Consider the following 20,518-nt stretch of genomic DNA (forward strand, 5'->3'; position numbering starts at 1 on the left):
GAGTTCAGTTCTTGCTCTCTTCCTTACATATTTTCATTTGTTAACCACAGAAGATATTCAATATACTTAAGGCCAAAGTACAAGTAGAAAATCTTCCAAATGAAAAACCTAGCACAGATATAGAATATGAAAACATGGTGCAATTTCATTACCATCAACTCAGAGTGACGTTGCACTTGCAAAACAATTAAAGCACCCGCTGGATGGACAAACCAGAACTGCACAGGAAGTTTAAATTTAGAAACCAAGAAGTCACAAGATTTTTCAGCATGTAGTTCAGTCACGGAGCTGGTAGCAAATTCTTCCCCCAACCCTCCAACTTGGTTTCTAGAAAAATGAAATAGTCTTTCAAACCACTGCATCTACTATTTGGTTATGGTTGATATAACACCTTTATTTTTAACCATGCCTGTATGTCACATTCGTCTCGTATCTGGGTATTGACTAGACCAGTGTTTCATGACCGAGTTGAGTGCTCCACCATGACAAAGCCTAACGCAGCAACACAACCAGCCAGGTCAAAACACATACGAGAAGTCATTAGCACTGGCTGGAAACAATGTTCCTTCTTCATGAAGTTATTTCAGATGAGTAAAGCTAGAACTTCTGAATTGAACTACATAAAACACCACAATTTTAAGAGCAAATAGTTGAATTGAGCCAATAATGATATATAGGCCTCAGAAATTATCTCTAATTGGCATATTTGAATGAGTGGATTTATAGGGAAGAATTTGAGCCTCATGTCTCCGATTATATCAGTACTTTCTGTGATTAAATGATACAGTGCCAGAGTTGTTACAGTGATTTAATACATATTAGCATAAATATAAGATTGACACTGTCCAACAGTATCCCACACTCTATACACAGTGTAGTGGTGGGGGTAACACAATGGATGATAATCAAAGCGGATGTGGCCTGATGCCCGTCCCTGATGCAGCCTCGAAACAGGTCCTGTCTTTCAGTCTAGTGGACATTTTGAGAACTGTTCATTAATAAAGATATCAAGAATTACCTGAGCATTGGGCATGTTTTGGATTTGTATGTAAACTTGCAATTTTTGTTTCCAATTACTGGTGGCTGAAAAGCACCAGCTACAGAGTTAAGTCTCAGATTTTTCTCTCCAGCCATTGGCCAGCTAGAGAGCAGTCACAATCAGTCTTACCATAAAAAGCAAGTTGTGGGAAAAGGGGGAGAAGAGTCAGATTCAGCAGCCATTCAAGAAAGATCAACTCCACCACTCTGGGAACGTAAAGATTGCTGGTTGTGTTTATAAGCTTACTACAATATCAGTTTATCAGACCTTGACATTTAAACAGCGGCATGGGTTATTTTCCACTGATTTGTCCTTCAGTACAGATGGCCCTAGCTAAGGCTGCCACTTTGCTATTAAATTCCCTATGAGCTACAACTCCATACATGTTTTGGGCAAAACCTGCACTGGAATAGTCTGTTCATTTGAGCAAGGCTAACATGTCCATGCAGCCCCAGTCACCCTCACCCCTTACCCCATAAAACTTGTGTATGTAGGAAAACAAAGAGGGTGGTTGCAACTTAATAATGACCACAGACTAACGTAGGTATGTACAAGTGGAGTGGAGGAGCAACGTAATAAGGCAGTGGGCCGAGAACAAGGGAAGCCTGGTTCAAATCCCACTGTGGCCCCATATGATCTTGGGCATGTCACTTAACCCTCAATTGTCTCAGGTACAAAACTTATTATAAGTACTCTAGGGTCAGGAAAAATAGCTACAATATCTGAACTCCCCTTGAACGTCAACTGAGAAAAAGTAGATGTCTGTCAAATCCAAGGTTCAATTTGATATACCACTTCACGGGTACACTTTCAGAGCGATTCATAATATACAAAGTACAATATAAATAACTTTGAAAGGAACTACAATGGTTGATAGGATAGAAAAAAATGTTAGGCAGAAGACCATGAGCAGGGCAGGGAATAGACGAAGAGGGGGAAACAAAGCAGTTGTGCCGTAGACCCAGCACCAAACCTACATAGCAAAGCTGCACCAATAACTGAACACACTAAGCAGACTCAGACGTGAAGGCATTATTAAGTTGAAAGGTTTTTTTTTTTTTTACCCCTATTTTGAAACCATCAAGAGCATGCTCCAGTTGAAGATACAAGGGCAACAAAAGTCCAGAGTGTGGGGCCATTTACAGTGAAAATTCTGGTCTGAATGGAGTCAAAACGGACCTGGTGTAAGGAAGGTACTGAAGAGGTTTAGACCCATGGAGCGAAGAGTTCTTGAAGGTGTGTAAGGGGTTAAAGTTCTAAGGGTGTGGGAGCTAATGGGTTGAGTTTGGCAAATTGGAAGACTAGATGTGTAAATAACAGCAAGGCCCCAGCCTCTTATCTATTCTGGTAAGAAAATATTTTCCCCCAATGGAGCGAGCATTCACTAGCGCAATCCGAATACAATGAGAGGTGGAAGGAGCTCCAGGAGAGTGAAGGCCTGAATGGAGAAACCGACCAAACTGTCTTACCTTTGAAAGAGCAGGTGGAGACAGAGTGTGATCGCCCCAGTGCACAGGGATAGATTGAAGCGATAGCATGTCAAAAGTGAATTTCCATAGAGAAAGGACTAAACTAAAAACAGAAATCATCATCATAATTAAAATCAAGACAGTGTTTTCATGCACACACTCATGTGTCCGCTAAAGAGTGCATCCTGCTCCTTAAGAATGCAAGCTGTATTGGCCTTCTTCTGTTGCATTATGTTAAAAAAAAAACTAAGATATTTTGAATAAAAATTTCATTTAGACACACAGTCCTCATCTTGCAAGGTAGTCCTATAGTGCCACATAATCAGCTCATGATTTGAGATTTTGTCATCATCTGAAAGTCTGATCACCTTACTTGCTGCTTCCTTTCCAATATCATTTATAAATATTTTAAAATAACTAGTCCTTCTGCAGATCCCTGGGGCAGTGAATATTTTGCAGAAGACCTTTAACCTTTCTTTTGAAATGACAAATATAATAATTCAAAAATATTTTGTCATAGACTATCCTTGAACATTTATTTTCCATAAAGCCAAGTAACAAGCACAGAGCATTTTAAAACAAACATCAGCAATATTGTTCATATATATATTATTCACACAGTTTACAGAGTTAAATGTCTTTGGTCCATACAGCAAAAAGCAATTTTATATACAGGAAATGGAGGACACAAGACCTCAAAACAGCTGTTCATTTACTTTTTAGCTTCCCTTCCTCCCCTTTTTAACAGGAAGGTCAAAACATCCCCAAGTTTCATGTGTCAACAGGGATAGCCAGGGCTAAATTTCTGTGGGTTGTCTGAAACCAAAAGGTGCTTTTCATACAATACTCCATAAAACTGTGTTCCAACACTATACGTAGCCCTACAAGATGCCCCAATTTGATTACCAGATCTGGCTCCAGCTCACATTGGCAGGGGCTGGTGATGCTACAGAAGCAGCATTTATGGTCATCCAAAATTTAAGCATAGGCATCACATCAGACAAGAGCAACCACCCAGGCTCAGGGTCCATGTAAATCACATGCCAAAAAAGGTAGCTGTGATCTGTGGCCCTTTAGCAAAATAAAAAAAAAGACTGTTGCATGACTGGATAATAAAAATGAAGGTGCATAAAGTATAAAAATCCCAGGACAAAACAAGCAACCTCAGTAGGAGCAGCTTCAAACTAAACCTGGACCTCCCACCACAACATCCAACTTTAAAGAGAATAAAAACAAAAATCCCCCCCCTCAGCTTCTACAGGGTTGTGAAACCTAAGCTGCATTTTGAAAGAAAAAAAAAATGCACCACAAACCCTGCAGTTTTGCTGACTGCCTTTCATTGATGTCACAATTGGGAACAGAGTCAATTTATCTACGTCTGTAGTAGTTTCCCATGCTGTAAAACCAGGGAATTCTTCATTTACGCAACAGTTGGTTCTAGGGATTAACTGTTCAACTGATTTGCAGACTTGAAAAAAATCTCTCACCACCATATGGAGTGGGCAGACCAGGCACATTAGAGATCTCAACAAAATACAGTTCTCAATGAAAAGAGTAATTAATCAAAATAGAGAAAGGAAAAAGACTCAGAGCCTCACAGAACTCCAAAAATTTAGCCTTCAGGAGCCAAAATGATGCATCATTGGCATAAACCACCTTCCTCGAAAAATTTTACTTAATTACTGCAATTGTCTGCGATCTCTATTTTTGTTTGATTTCTCTTTTCATTGAGAACTGTACTTTGTTGGGATATCAGTGTTAAATGTTCTCGCTAATGATTGTTGTAGTTGATTCTAAGTACATTAGAGAAACACACAGTATGGCAATCAGTGGACCCCCCCCCCCCCCCGCCCAGTAGTCACACTGAAGTTAACGTATTACAATTCTCACATGCATTTCCCGAAGAACAGAGGTCAGTTCTTTCCTTCATCAAAAAAGATATTCAGAATACAATCCCCAGAAGGTAACAGCATTCATATAAAAGGCAATTGAATTTGTTTATCATCTCCTCTTTATAAAACTCTCTCCAGACGGCGAACCCAGTAGACTGTGAGGCATATTTTCAAAGCACTTAGCCTTCCAAAGTTCCACAGAAACGTATGGAACTTTGGAAGGCTAAGTGCTTTGAAAATATGCCTCAATGGATCTCTTGCTAATCCAGGGTATAGAAGTCTCCAAGATCAACCATCACAAAAGCTCTTGCACCCTCACAGCTTCAAGGCATCAGATACGCAGCCTTCCCAAAATCCAACAGGTAGGATGACTCCTCACTGCGCCATACTACCACTTTTTCCTTTCAATTTTATTTTTAAGTTTATGTTAACAGATAATTACAACAATAAAACTAGAACACCTACATTTTAAACACCAGCTCAACGTTCAGCACTCATGGAAGCTGTATCAGGATTCTAAAAGGCTGCTGTTTAACTAGTAGAAATATAATAAAATGTTTACAAGAGAAAGTACACTGAATATGCATTATAAAAACCTGGCTGACGTGTTTGCCAGTGCTATTGTTTGTATTGGAGAACAAAAGGAAGCTTAGTTAGGCCAATCGATTCCCACTGTCTTGCAAAAGGTTACCACGATAATACAAAAAGCAACTTACAACCATTAAACTACTTAAACTTTTCAGATGAGATTTTGTGTCATCACAGAGTGAACACAAAGTTGGCATAGAGGCAAATTACCATAAAAAGGTTCAATAAGGAAAAACTACACCCAAGTTTTGCTTTCCCATGCTGTTTTACCATTAAAACGTTACCATGATAAATAAGAGACCAGCATCTCCATGAAATGTCAACTGACCCAATAATGCATGTTTATGCAAGCTTTATCCACCAGATGAGCTGACAAAAAGGTTACTTTCACAACTGGGAGTGAAATTTGGCATCATGAAATTGATAACCCTATTTCAGTACACCTGGCTCTAGTATGCAGTAATCACTGCTGTTCATGTTATGTACCTCTAAGATAGCCTTTTAATAAAAATAAAAATAAAAAAAAAGCTTAAATAAGGAAATCAAGCTGGATCAGTAGAATTAGGGAGGGATGAACTGGTAATTGTCAGATGTGGGAATGCAGAGGATACTTATTGGCATTGCTGGTGGACATGTTATCCTGGAATGTTTAGGATAGTGTCCATATAAGAAGAACTGTGTGGGACAATCCCTTCCTAACAGCGCAAAAATCATGTCTCTCGGATTGGATACAATTTAATCTGCTTCATTTGTACAGAAAGTCTTTAACTGCAAAACTTTACATTCTATTACAATGGATATGTCCAGAACCTCCCACACTGGCACAATGGCAAAAATCAAATGTATCATTTGATTCAAAATGGAATATGTCAGGGGAGAAGCAGATAAGAAAAAAAAATCATTTTATAAAATTACGGACTCACTTGCACAGTTTTGTTACTCAATTTGTGAAGTTAGATACCATGTTGAAATTTGCTCCTTATAAGATGGATTTAGTGTTGAGGGGGTAAGGGGTGAGGGGAGGTGGGGATGATACTCTGGGATAAAACTTGCAATTGTTGTTGTTGCTGCTTTTTCGGTTTATAATCTTTTCTTTTTCAGTACAACTGTTATATCTGAAAACTTCAATAAAAGATGATTTCATATAAAATAATGAAAAATCGAACCACCTTTCTTAAAAAGGTAAAACTACAACACCCAGTGTATCCAGAAAGGTACCCATTTTGGTGCATAAAAACTTTACAACCCCAAATCCTGAAATTTAGGGGGGGAAAAAAAGAAGGCACTCTGAATATGAAAATATTTTCCAATACACTTTTTAAACAAAATGAATTGCAATCTTCCCTTAACAAGCTAGACATTATTGCAACCTGCATTTACTATACAAGATTATGAAAAATTGACATTTGCAAAAATATTCTTGAAAGTACAATAAAATTCTGGGCTCAGAACGGATACAAAATTTTACTTTTTGCCTGCCTACAGTTTTTAAATCCAAATTTATATTCAGCCTTTGAGTGTGGCATCGCTGACATCTTTGCCAGGTTCAGAAATGGCTTGAAAAGGTGCTAGAAAAAAAAAAAAAGAAATCTAACATTCTCAGAGAACATCTGACAGAGGTCTATAGACGTTTGTAGGTGCCAAGCAGTGCTTTACAGTTTGGGCAATAATGATCCACATCCTGGAGGGCATCAACGCAGAAAGGAATCAAACAGCATCCGAACGCACACCTAAAAAGTTAAGATGAATACATTTTCTTAGAATTAAAACAAATGGAATCCTTGAGCACAAGCAGAGGAAAGATTAAGGGGTCCTTTTACTGCAGCTTAGTACACGCTAAATGCTAAGAAGCCGATTGCTTCTTAGCATTTAGCATGTGCAAAGCTTTAGTAAAAGGTCCCCTAAATATACACTGTATAGTTATGTGAAGGCCCCCTTTAACTAGGTTGTGAAGAGGAGGATTGAGGTATTCAGATGTGTAAAACTCCCTCTGTATTCTACAAAAGGCTTTGCTTGTTAAGAGAAGCTACTATGTACATGAGCCATGCCTAATTGCTCCTACTCCATTTGGTTCCAGTTTAACAACAGAAGCTTTAACCCCCTAGCATGGGTCTCATGGTACTTCTGCTAGGGGGTTAAGCTTTTGGCATCTTAACCCTTGATGGTACTACCATATGATTACTGCTGAGAGTTCAAAGCTGCCATTTTGAACCTGTAGCCAAACAGAGGAGCAACTAGGCATCATTCTTGTTCCCCCTAGACCACCAGGGACCCCCCCATAAGAACAGAGGGTGAGGGTGTTACAGTCAGGAACTGCAAAGCTATATAGATGGGGGAGAAGTTGCATGGACAAATGGGGCAGCGATTTTAAAAAGCTACTCCCATGCACATTCGAGGGACAGCGAGACTCTTACCATGTGCAGCTTTTTAAAAAATACAAACCCTTTAGATGATACAGCAAATACCTTTTGCCAGTGTTTATCTAGCTATTTTACAAAGGCTCTGTATCTGGCGGAACCTTTCATAAAATACAAAGGGGGAAGGGGACTTTGCATATCCTAACACAATTCTCTCCGAAAAATGGACCTTCACACATAAAAATGCCTTAAAACGCTAAGGACGGAAACTGGAAAAGAGACTGTGTAAATCTCGCCTGGATGAAGACTGGCTAAACTGTGTAGGAAGAACACGACAAAGTACCGCCAAGCCTTAACAGCAACCGAAAAGCAATAGTTCTCTTAATGCACTGCATAGGCTGCCAATTCAGCCAAGCAGTGGTTCAGTATAGTAAACAGCCTACTGCAACCCCCACAACAGAACCAGCCTGCCCTGTCTAAACTGAACTGCAATGATTTTGCTGCATACTTTGCCCACAAAATTAAAAAAGTATCCGCCAGGATTTACAGACCCATCAGGACATTCTATAAAAAGGTGCTAGATTTTAGCTCAATTTCAAATCATAAGCCATCAGACCCTGCAGGCTTCTTCCTGTATAGAAACCACTTCCTCAAAATCACCACATGATGGGTCTGTAATATCAAACACCCATCCAGAAACCTTTGTGGTAATGTTTGTTCAGTCTTAGTGACTGAATGTCTAATGCACAATTCCTTTATCTTGTCTCGTCTTCCGCCAGGGTCGCTTTACTCATACTACCCCTCTCCTCAAGACCCTTCACTGGCTCCCTATCCGTTTTCGCATCCTGTTCAAACTTCTTCTACTAACCTATAAATGTACTCACTCTGCTGCTCCCCAGTATCTCTCCACACTCGTCCTTCCCTACACCCCTTCCCATGCACTCCGCTCCATGGATAAATCCTTCTTATCTGTTCCCTTCTCCACTACTGCCAACTCCAGACTTCACGCCTTCTGTCTCGCTGCACCCTACGCCTGGAATAAACTTCCTGGGCCCCTACGTCTTGCCCCATCCTTGGCCACCTTTAAATCTAGACTGAAAGCCCACCTCTTTAACATTGCTTTTGACTCGTAACCACCTGCCTCCACCTACCCTCCTCCTTCCTGTACACAATAATTGAGTTGATTTGCTTACTTTAGTTTTTGTCTATTAGATTGTAAGCTCTTTGAGCAGGGACTGTCTTTCTTCTATGTTTGTGCAGCGCTGCGTATGCCTTGTAGCGCTATAGAAATGCTAAATAGTAGTAGTAGTAGTAGTAGTAGTAAAGAGGTGCTCATCTTGCACAGTCTCCTTTCTGTCACAAGGGAAACTTATTTAATGCCCAGGAATATGATTAAGACAGTATGCTGAAAAAAACCCCAAAAAGTCAGATGTTTGATCATTTATATTCTACTAGTAAAAGAGGCCCGTTTCTGAGCAAATGAAACGGGCGCTAGCAAGGTTTTCGTCGCCAACACCCCCTCCCTCCCTCCCTGGCCAACCCCTTCGTTGTTCTGCCATTGCTCCGCCCCCAACATCATGACATTTGACACGAGGGCGGGGCCTGGAGCGATTTCCCACCTCCCTCCCTGCCAACCCCTTCGTTGTTCTGCCATTGCTCCGCCCTCGAGGGCAGGGCCCAGAGCGATTTTGGTGGCTTCACCACCACGAACCTTCGAACCTTTTTGAAGGAAGTCAGGGCTTGGCTTCACTGACGTTAGTGTCCTCAGAACGTTGAGGGTGAGTTTTATTATAGTAGATTTTCTTCAGTGCCTGACAAGACTGTCAAGGCAAGAGATTGCATTGACTATTGTATGCCTGGGACACAGGAGGGAGGGAGCGTACAAAAACATGACACCTGCGATGTTCAAAAATTCCTTTTGCACTAAAGTTGGTATGTCATAGGTTGGTCTTCTATGAGACGGTATTTCTCTCACAGGCTGGACAAAGGAGGGATGTATAAGTGTTCCTAGCATTTTTAAGTATTGAAGTTCATAAATAAAATGGGAGAGGCATGGACTGAAGAAAGTTGCAAAAATGGGAAGAAAAAAAAAAAAGAGTTTATAGCATTCTACAACTCACCCTAATATGCAGAGGCCCCCACAGGATAGCCAGGTCAGTGCTCCTGCATTATATGATAGATGGGTCACTATCATTTCATGGCAGGAAGGGCAGGTCATCTGAACAGGCCGGTCATAAAACGATACTGGTTGCTGCACGAATACAGTCTGAACAGTAACTGGTCAAAACAAGACAAAAGCTCAGCGTGAAGGTAAAGCAAATGGAATTTAAATATAATCCCCCACTTACTGCAGAACAAAATAAAAACCCCCAAAATACCCATTGTGAATTCTGTGAAGTACAAACTTCAAAAGGAAACCTGCAAATGTGCTTTGATGCATAAATCACATTCGCTTCAGAGTTCTGCTTTAATCAGGAGTGGCCTAGAGGTTAGGGTGGTGGACTCTGGTCCTGTCAAACTGAGAAACTGAGCTCGATTCCCACTTCAGGCACAGGCAGCTCCTTGTGACTCTGGGCAAGTCACTTAACCCTCCATTGCCCCATGTAAGCCGCATTGAGCCTGCCATGAGTGGGAAAGCACGGGGTACAAATGTAACTAAAAAAAAAAAAAAATCTAATAAATTTTAGCATGGTAAGCATTCATATCAAGAAAGTGGATTTTCCTTGGACACCCCTAGCCAGAACCCAAAAATATGCATGTGATTTGCATACAATGGAGGAAGTGCATGCAAATTTCATGCATGTTTATTGTGGATTTCCTGAAAACCTGACTGACTGTGTGTCCCAAGGACTCTAGAGTATGCAAGTCACACATTCCTAATGAGTATGTAGGAGACAAAGGAGTAGCCTACAGGTTAGAGCAGCAGGATGGAAGGCCCGAGTTCAAATCTTATTTCCCCATTTCTCCAGCTGATGCTCCTGATCACCTTGGGCAAGTCGTTTCACCCTCTTGCCTTAGATACAAAATTAGAATGTAGGGTCTCTGGAGACAGAAAAATACCTACTGTATCTGGAACTGAATTACTAATGTAAATTCATGGGCTAAGTTTAAAAAAAAAATAATAATAATTCTGAAGTTCCGAAACCACAGAAGCAGTCAAACTGCTTAAAAAAAACAGAATTTTTTTTTTAAATCTTACCAGCATTGGGTACAGGCATAGGCATAGGCATAGGCATGGGTTGTGCATTATATGCAGGGTCACCCATATTCTTCATGCCTGATCCAGGAGCAGGGCCATACTGGGGGACTGTCGCCTCTTCGTATGAAGGAGGAGCTGTTGCAGTGGGGTATCCAGCTGGAATAGACTGATAAGAGCCTGGAGCCTGCATTTTACCTACAGCAGAAATTGAAAGGAAAAAAAAAAAAAAAAAAAGTTATACTTTTTTTTTTACCCTCCTCCCACCACCCAAAACACACACATTTCTATCATGCACAGTATAGGCTACTACTCATTCAAGTCCTGTGCAACCGAAACTGTATTTGCACTACAAGTGGTGGTGTGGTGATACAAATACACAGAAATGACAGGTTGCACTACTAAAGATAAGCAAGGGCTCCTTTTACAAACTGGTGCTACCGATTAGCATGCACGGAATGCAAAGAAACCCATGGGAATTGAATGGGCTTCTTCGCATTCGGTGTGCCACTGAATCGGTAGCGCCACTTAGTAAAGGAGCCCCAAATGTCTTAACGTTAAATCTGCCCACATATTCCTATGGGCATGTCTAGCGTTTAGTGCGCGCTAAAATAGCTTAGTTTAAAAAAACAACAGTTTCCAAAATATACTGAATTTTTTATTTTTTTGGTGGAAGCCAGCTGTTTTCTCCTGCTCCTTAAGCTGAAGCTTATCTTTGAAGTTTGCAAAAATGACCTTCTTACCTCTTAATTTTGTTTGCGTATATAAAGAAACACTTCAGACAAACAGTTAAATTGGTGAACAGTTACGAGCAACTCAACATGTATATTCTGAAGGCATCAAATAGTAATTCAGCAATCCCACATAAGGCATTCTTGACTATGGGCAGCTGTGAAACCAAATTAGGCCGTCAGTATTTTGCAAGCTACGGTGGAACAAACTGAACATGCAACTCCCATCACGTCACCCAATATGCTTAAATCAAATCACCGCTCAGTCATCAGCTGATGATGTAAGCCATTATTGCATTTCTCGATGCAAACCCACACATGTGGAAGTGACAAGAAGGACGTCCAGCAGGCAGTGGAGACAATGCATCCCATTTACAGTGGTGAAATGATTACGATGAAATGTGGCATTGCTCTCATTGAAAAATACAGCAGCCTCATGACAAAAAAGTCGAGTCACAAGTTCTTACTGCAAATTGAGTAGCACCACCAGGTTTATCCTCATACTAATATAAAGTAGAAATGAAATAAAATAAAATACCCGCGTTACTGGACTTAATACATATTTTGATAAGCTTTTGAAGGCAATACCTTCAGATCCGAAATGAACAAGTTATGACATTAGATTATGTGAAACATGAAAGCATTCCAGTTAACAGGTCATGGGGAAAGGCAGGAGTGGGGGATAGGGGTGAGAAACAGGGAGAAATGGATGACTAGTCAGAGCGTGACAAAGCAATATAATTTTAGGGTTTATAATGCGATAGGAAACCCAAATCTTTATCACATTATAAACCCTAAAATTATACTGCTTGATCACCTTCCGATCAGCCATCCATCTCTCCCTCCACCACCCCCCCCCCCCCCCACTTTCCCCCATGAGGCTTGTCATTGGAATGCTTTCATGTATATACTTGTGTGTCATCATTCGCTCATTTCTGAACTGAAGGTATTGCGTTTGAAAGCTAGATGAAAAGGGTAATACAGGTTATCTTATTTTCTTTTGTTTTACAGAAGAACACTTGACTCCAGATACCAAGAAACTGACACTGGCAGGACTACCCTAATTTTGTTGCTTTTCTACAGCATTGCTACATTATAGACTCCTGTGCCAAATGTTTTCACTATGTTGCATAACTGATACAGAACTGATTCATGAAACAAAATGTGTTCCTGCATTTTTGTTAATAAATTAATTTTTTCACCAACTTTGGGATGATTGAGCTACCTCTAGATATTCAAATAAAAAAGGTTCAAACTTTTTGGCAAATATTTTTAGCTAATGTGGAACAGTTCTGGGGGGGGGGGGGGGGGGGGGGTAAGACCTTTGAAAAATCAGCACAATTATTTTTTCTGTTCTTCAAGCTCCACCCTACTTGCTCCTCTGGCCTTCAGCTCAGCTGGAACTAGGAGATTTTTATATTCTATAACTCATTCAGAGGCCATGCAACAACAACAAAAAAAAGCAAATGTTAAAATGCATGTTAAAACTGGCATGAATGAGTAAATTCCAAAGTGCATGCTCGGTGTTATCAAACACACACACAAAAAGTGTGCCATAGAGGTCTTCTGACTGGTCCTGATTCCAGCACTTCCAGGGGGAGGCCATTCTGTGCATCTGCCACCTTCTCTAAAAGAAGTATTTCCTTAGATTAAACCCGGGTCTATCCTTTTTCATTTATCTTAGCAGCCCTACATTCCACAGCTTTCATCCTACCTTTCCTCCAGTGCATATGTTGGAATCTTTAATTCTGTCCTCATATGCTTTATGATAAAGACCACTGACCATTTTAGTAGCTGCCCTCTGGACCGACTCCATCTTATTTATATCTTTGTGAAGGTGCGGTCTCCAGCACTGTACACTGTCTGTACTCCAGATGACGTCTCCGACACAACCTTGTTTTCCTGCTGCTCATTCTTTTTCCTGCGTCTCCAAACATCCTTCTGACTTTTGCCATTGTCACATCTACCAGCCTGACTACTCTAAGATATGATCAACTTCAGACCACACTTTGGGGCACAAAAAAAGTTTACCCCTCATAATTCTCTCCCTGCAGGGTTTATTTATTTATTTAGTGGTGCTTGTGTTTAATATAGTTTGAGTTCCACCAGCTGTCGCCTGATGTAATCCTGTACCTTCCAAGTGTCTACTGTGCAGAGATTTTACCACTCTCTGCAAAGAGGCAAACCTCTCAATGGCCCTTCTGCAATACTACTTACAAAAATGTTGACAAACTGATCCCTGTGGCAGTTAATCCACATGCAAATAGGTGTTGCATCGAGTTTAAATTCACTCTCTGGTCTGCGCTTGCATTGAAGCAAAAACAGTACATCAGCCACTGATTTCTCAACAAATCAGCATGCTAAAAAAAAAAAAAACTTACCTCAAAGCAAATTAAACCTAGGGGCCCTTTTACAGAAGGTGTCATAGGGCTACCGCATGGGTAGAGTGTGGCAAATCGGCCCTACCGCCAGGGTAGCGCAAGAGCCTGGCGGTAGTTCCAAAGTTGGCGCATGCAGTTTTCCGTGGTAAATACAATTTCCTATTTTCTACTGTGTGTGTGTGTGGGGGGGGGGGGGGGCATTCCCAGCAGTAATTGCAGCGCAGCCACATTGCTGCACACTGCTCGATTACCACAGGGTTAGAACGTGAGCCTTTACCGATTACTAAATATGTAGCGGTAAGAGTCAGGCAGTAAATAGCCACATGCTAATTTAATATTAGCACATGGCCATTTACTGCCCCCGTTTTTAAAAAGGCCTTTCCTGCCATGGTAAAAAGTGGCCCAGCGCATGCCAACTTCACGCATCAAAACTAACGCAAGCCACTTTTTTTTTGTTACTATGGCTTAGTGAAAAAAGGCCACTTTGGAATTGAAGGAGTCAAGAGTTCTAAAAAGTTAGGTGCCAAAAATCTGTGTGCTAATATTCCGCACCAGCAAATTTGCATGCGAAATCTATTATAGAATACTGGCATAAGCCAGAGATTATACACCAACATTTAGCTGCACCTTGCTTATGCCATGCCAATTGCAGATGTAAATGCACCTGCTTAAAAATGTGACATCCTGCGCACGCAACCAATAGTATCCCATAAACTGCATGCATTGCTTGTAACATTATCCATGGTCCACCCATGTTCCTATCATGTATACACTGAAAATAGCTATGATTTCTAAGGATACACTTCATATACTGCAAACACCTGATGAACTAGACTGCTAAATACATTATACTTAATTAAAAAAAATTAAGTATATTTACAAATATGGAAATGCATGTGTATAGGACTTGGGAAATGTATAATTACATAGTCTTTTCACAACCAGACACTTTCTACCTCTTACATTTTTGATATCTACTGGGGTTGGGGGAAGTGGCTTTTTGGTAAAACCTTTCATGGCTTGTCCATTTTCTAATGGAAGTACTTAGGCCCCGATTCTATATATGGCCCATAAAATTAACGAATGCTAGGCAATTATGCCTAAGCATATTCTAAATGCCGTGCATAAACTTATATGTGGTATTCAGAATACGCTTAGCTGTAGTTAATGTGACTGAGTGTACGCACGACCATTTATTTATACCCCACAAACATGCAGGCTCAATGTGTGTGTGGGGGGGGAGAGAGAGAGGGGGGGAGGGAGGGAGAGAGAGAGAGAGAGAGAGAGGGGAGGAGGAGAGAGAAAGAGGGGGGAGGAGAGAGAGAGAGAGAGAGGGAGAGAGAGAGAGGGGGAGGAGGAGAGAGAAAGAGGGGGGAGGAGAGAGAGAGAGAGAGAGAGAGAGAGGGGGGGGGGAGGAGAGAGAGAGAGAGGGAGGAGAGAGAGAGAGAGGGGGGAGGAGAGAGAGAGAGAGAGAGGGGGGGGGGGAGAGAGAGAGAGACAGACAAATTAGAAATTAAGGAGCAAAAGTGCAAGAAAGAAAAGACACTTTACATAGAAAGGTACAAAAGAATGGGTCCAACCAGAATCCACGTTTGCATGCTTGCAGGGGTTATAGTCCTACATAGGTCTTGTAGAAAATATTTGTGCAAACAGATACATTTTTAGTGCCTTGCGAAAGAGAAGGTAGTCACTCAGACTGGCTATGGCTCTGAAAAGCTGGTGTAAATCCCTGCACATAGATTTATGTGCACTGGCCCATATTTTATAACATTAATAGGTTTCGGAATGCCCACAAAACGCCCATTTCCACGCCCCTTTTTGCCTGTGCGCATTAGAATTTAGGCACAGTACATTACAGAATACGCTTAGCAAGGTACAAACGCTAAATTCTAATTTTTGACAGTTAGTGTGCTCATTATTGCTTGTTAAGAGCTGTTAACAACACTTAGCTTGATATAACAATGTACGCACGTAGTTATAAAATATGCCTAGATTTATGCACGGAATAGCGTGCAACTCTAGGAACACTGTATAGAATCTGGGGTTAGTGTGATCTTACCATTAAAGCCATTACTTTTTTTTTTCTAATAAATATTACAGAAAATTTTACAAAAGATGGCATCAGTTCTCCATTTCCCTTTGAGAACGTAAAACTTTACCAATGCTCATTGGGACATGTATGAATGTTCACAAAAAATTTAATCGAAATGCGTGATGGTCGCGCAGGGACCACCAGACCACTTGACATGGAATGACCCACCTTTTAACTCATGTAAATATCAATAGCACCCACAGCTATAAAATCTAACATGCCCCTCCTGCATGAACACTCCGCTTGCAATTACATGCTTGAACACTTAAGCGCTCTATGTAATGGTATAGCAGTTAAGAGCACTTACGCCCACCATACTTGCCATTGTAGGGTGGAAGTTACATACCAAATGAACACGTAATTTTTGGCTTATTAAATAGAATGTAAGGGGGAGGCTGTAGAAAATCTTGTTTTGTTTTTTAATCTAATCTCAATGCTTACAATTTGCTGATTCCCAGAAAAGACCAAAGTGATTTACATAAAACTAACCATAAAATTACTGGGAACAACACAAGAATTACAATAGATTTTGTGAGAATGACCAGAAAATCACTGAAGACTGCAAAGTATGTAACAGATATTTGGTTTGATAATCCTCCGGAGCCAAATGTTTACAGAATATTAACAAAACAAACAAACAAAAAAAAAAGCTTTAGTGCTTTTGAAACAGACTAGAAAGGCTGCAGCCCATGTGGAGGGGAGGGGCATTTTCCAAATGACATCCAAGTTAGAATTAGGATGTCCTGCTCATAACATCCAAAGAAAACATCCATGTGTCAGCCATTTTTTAACAGGAAATATATCAGGCTTTCTAGTTTGAAAATACATGAGCAATATCAAACACTCAATTTTACAAACTGAAAACATCAAAATTATGATTAACATCCATCTAATGACAAAGATGTCTGTGTTAGCATTTTTTTCAGAAATAGCCACAGACATCCTTGCGGAGGAGAAGGGCAGCCTAGTGGTCATTGCAATGGATTGTAAACCAGGTTATCAAAGTTGATATTACCCCCACAACTCTTAATTTTAAAATGCCAAGCCCTCAAGAAACAGGGAAATATCTACAGTACACCACCTTAATAGCCTTCAGGCTTGCAGGTGTCAAAATATTTAGGTACAATAGATGTGTTTCTGGAGGGCTCAGAGTATAAAGGGGGGAAAAAAAAAGCTGAAGTGGGAATTGAACCTGTATCCCCACCTTGGTTAATAGTCCACTGCACTGACCTCTAGGCTACCCTTCAGACCTGCTTTCTGCTTTGTCCAGTATGCCCGTAATACTTGATGCTGTCTTACAGCCTGGTATTCCTTTCAGGTTTCGCTTTCATGAGGAATCACGCCTTTATCCCTCCAGTGGTCAGCTGCTCAGAGAACATTTCTGTATCCCGGATATTTTATTTATTTGTTACATTTGTATCCCACATTTTCCCATCTATTTGCAGGCTCAATGTGGCTTACATAGAACCGTAAAGGCGTTCGCCAATTCTGGTATGAAGAAATACAGTAATGTTGTGGTAGAATAAGGTTTGTGTGTACAGACACATTAGGGAATCAGAGAGGAAGAGTTATTCTATGTCCATTACGAGTTTTGGTTTTGTTGTGTTGCAGGGTACAGGCATTTAAATTGGGTCATGACCAAAATCGGTCTAAATAAAGACAACCTTTTTAGGTTTGGATGTTTCTCCCCATTCAATTATCACTGTTGAGACATCCTATCTTTGGGCCCTCCCTAGTCCAAAACACACCCCCTTGCTATTTGGAAGAACAGTGTAGGATGCCCAAATTCTGCTATTCCAAAAATCGCAATTGGGAGGTTTTCAGCAGACAGACTGACATTGAGACATCTGTGTGCTTTGAAAATGAGCACCTTAGTAACATAGTAAATGTCCGCAGATAAAGACCTGCATGACCCATCCAGTCTAATGGAGTGGCCAAAGTTGAATCTGGCACTCTGCACAGGTTCCATTTTTTCATGATTAAACATCGGTATACTTCAAATCTGTCTCTCCCTGCTAATTTTGGGGCACACACGGTAGAGGTCTGCCCCGGCACCAGTCCTACTTCCCACTCCAGCCTTGATCCTGATCCGTTTTTACCATTTATGGAACCCAGACTGCAGAAATCAGCCCGGCATTGGTCTTACTTCCCAACCTCTAAAGCTGCCATCAAAGCTCAACTCCAGTTATAAAGGTCATTTAAGTTTTGCTTTAATTGGATTCCACCTTTTTTTTCTATATAGTGAACGAGTTCTGTGTGTTTATCCCATACATTCTTGAATTCCATATCATTTTGTTTTTTTACAACCTCCTTGCGGAAGGGCATTCATCGCCCTTTTTGTGAAAAAGTATTTCCTAACATTGCTCCTAAGTCTTCCATTCTGTAACCTCAACTCATGACCTCTAGTTCTCCCACTGCATCGTCTCTGAAAGATTAGTTTGGATATTAATACGTTTTAAATGTAAAACATCCGTATCATCCCCATACGTCTTTTCCTCTAGGTGCAGTAGTTCTCAACCCTGTCCTCAGGACACACCCAGCCAGGTTTTCAGGATATCCACAATAAATCCTCTTTTGTACCCAAATCAATCTCATGCATAATCATTATGGATATCCTGAAAACCTGACTGGCTAGGTGTGTCCTGAAGACTGGGTTGAGAACCCCTACTCTAGGGTATACATATTGAGGTTTTCAAGTCTTTTCCTCATATACCTTTTGTTCTTAGCAAGATATGGCCTCCAAAAAGCTTAATACTCCAAATGGGGCCTCACTAATCACTTGTAGAGGCATTAACACCTTTCTTCTACTGGATATGCCCCTCTCTATGCAGCCTAGCATCCTTGCCACATTGTTTTGCTGCCTTAAGATCCTCCGACACCATGACCCCAAAGTCCCTCTCCTGGTCTGTGCTGATCAACCTCTCACCCCCTAGCAAATACAACTCTTGGGTCTCTGCACCCCACAGGCATCACTGTACACTTCTTTGCATTAAATTTTAGCTGCCAAACAGACCATTCTTCTAATCTTTTTAGATCAAATCTGATGTTGTCCACTCCCTTTGGAAATTCCATTCACTACCACACTCTTGATGTCTGTTAACAAGTTTCTAATCCAGTTCATCACTATGGCTCCTAATTTCAGTCCGTTCAATTTGTTCACAAGCCTCCAATGAGGAACCATGTCAAAGGCTTTGCTGTAGTCCAAATAGACCACATCTAGCATGTGCCCTCTTATCCAGTCCTCTGGTCACCCAGTCAAAGAAAGCCAGATGTGACAATTTTCCTTTGTTAAAACCATGCTGCCTCAGATCTTGTACGCCACTGGATCTTTTTGTAGCTAAATGCCTTGTTTTGAACTCTCCAAGGGTGCAAATGTACAGGGCCTAGAGTAGGGCCAGCCCTTGAGACACATCCAGCTAGTCAGGTTTTCAAGATTTGCATGCATAAGAAATTGTGCATTCAATTGAGCTAGGGAATGCAAATCCAATCTCATGCATATTCATTGTGGGTATCCTGAAAACCTGACTGGTAGGTGTGTCCTGTGGACTGGGTTCAGAACCCCTGGCCTAGAGAGATGGACAGCCACACAGCAGTCCATGTTTAGCCCTAAAATCTACAGCAGCAGCTTCTTGGCTTGGGTGGGGTGTCTCTACTAGAGTCCCATTGCAGGCACTAATTTCTGGCAGCCTGGGCTAGCCCCACCTTTATACCACATAAGACTCAGAGGATCTATTTTATGCTTCTGCCATTCAGCATCTAGGGCAAAGATTCTCAACCCAGTCCTTAGGATGTATCTAGTCAGTCAGGTTTCAGGATCTCTACCATGAATATGTATAAAAAATATATCTACATACAAATCTCTCATGCATATTTGGTAGACCCTGAAAACCTAGCTGGCTGGATGTGTCCCAAGGACCGGGCGGAGAAGTCTAGGAGAAAAACATTGGGGGGGGGGGGGGGGGGGGGGGGAGTCCCCAGACAATTTTGCCATCAAAGATATGAAAAGAATTCTAATTGTGAATGCCAGTATGCAAGACAACTTGCCACAAAAAGGCAATACTCCTCTAATGAACCAAGAATGCATATCTGAAGTGTCATATCCTGTACTAAAATTAACAGCCAGGTAACTTCAGTGCTCAAGGATAACTGAGCACAGCAACTTGTTATAAAAGAGTTCATACTTTCTATATATTAGAACATCATTCATCCACTATCAGTCTACAACTGAAAAAACTGCAGACTAGCGACTCTTCCCAGGTATGGTCATCCTGCCAAGATCACCAGTAGAAAACCAGAGTCACATACGAACCCAGACTAAATATCTGCAGGCCTCTTGCTGTAACTGATATAAGGATCAACGCATCAACACTGCAATTGTGTTTTATGGGGAGGTTAGCTAGGAAGGACCCACTGTTTTGTTAAAAATTGCTGCCCACCTTAAGCTTGACAAAGAGCATCTGTGATGACTCAAGACTTCTGAAGAATGTTACTTGGACACATGAGCCAATGGCATAGCTTGACACCCAATTTTGGGTGGTCCTGAGCCCAAAGTGAGTTGGCATTGGAGTCTCTCTCCCTCTCACCTCAGGGGTTCCAGTGTCCCTCAACCAACCCCCTTACCAGCAGCAACTCATACCCACTCCTTGTGCTGGCCACGAGCCTTCCCTCTGACATAACTTCCTGGTCCTGCCTATGCGGAAACAGAATTGTTACATCAGGAGGGAAAGCTTGTAGCCAGCACGATCAGCAGATACGAGTCGCTGCTGGTGAGGA

The 20,518-nt window shown here is 41.2% G+C and overlaps 1 protein-coding gene across 1 annotated transcript in view; it reads right to left on the reverse strand.

The window, feature by feature from the left end:
- Positions 1-3,020: 3,020 nt before the first annotated feature.
- LOC115458627 (lipopolysaccharide-induced tumor necrosis factor-alpha factor homolog) overlaps positions 3,021-20,518 on the reverse strand; it is a 51,450-nt gene continuing 33,952 nt past the window's right edge. The window contains exons 2-4 of the mRNA XM_030188470.1: positions 10,545-10,739; positions 9,466-9,622; positions 3,021-6,718 (exon numbers count right to left, since the gene is read on the reverse strand). Coding sequence (XP_030044330.1) covers positions 6,610-6,718; positions 9,466-9,622; positions 10,545-10,734 — 456 coding nt within the window. The 5' untranslated portion in view covers positions 10,735-10,739 and the 3' untranslated portion in view covers positions 3,021-6,609. The remainder of the gene's footprint in view (positions 6,719-9,465; positions 9,623-10,544; positions 10,740-20,518) is intronic.

The sequence above is a fragment of the Microcaecilia unicolor genome, unplaced genomic scaffold (genome assembly GCF_901765095.1).
Source record: "Microcaecilia unicolor unplaced genomic scaffold, aMicUni1.1, whole genome shotgun sequence".
In the NCBI taxonomy this organism is placed as follows: Eukaryota; Metazoa; Chordata; class Amphibia; order Gymnophiona; family Siphonopidae; genus Microcaecilia; species Microcaecilia unicolor.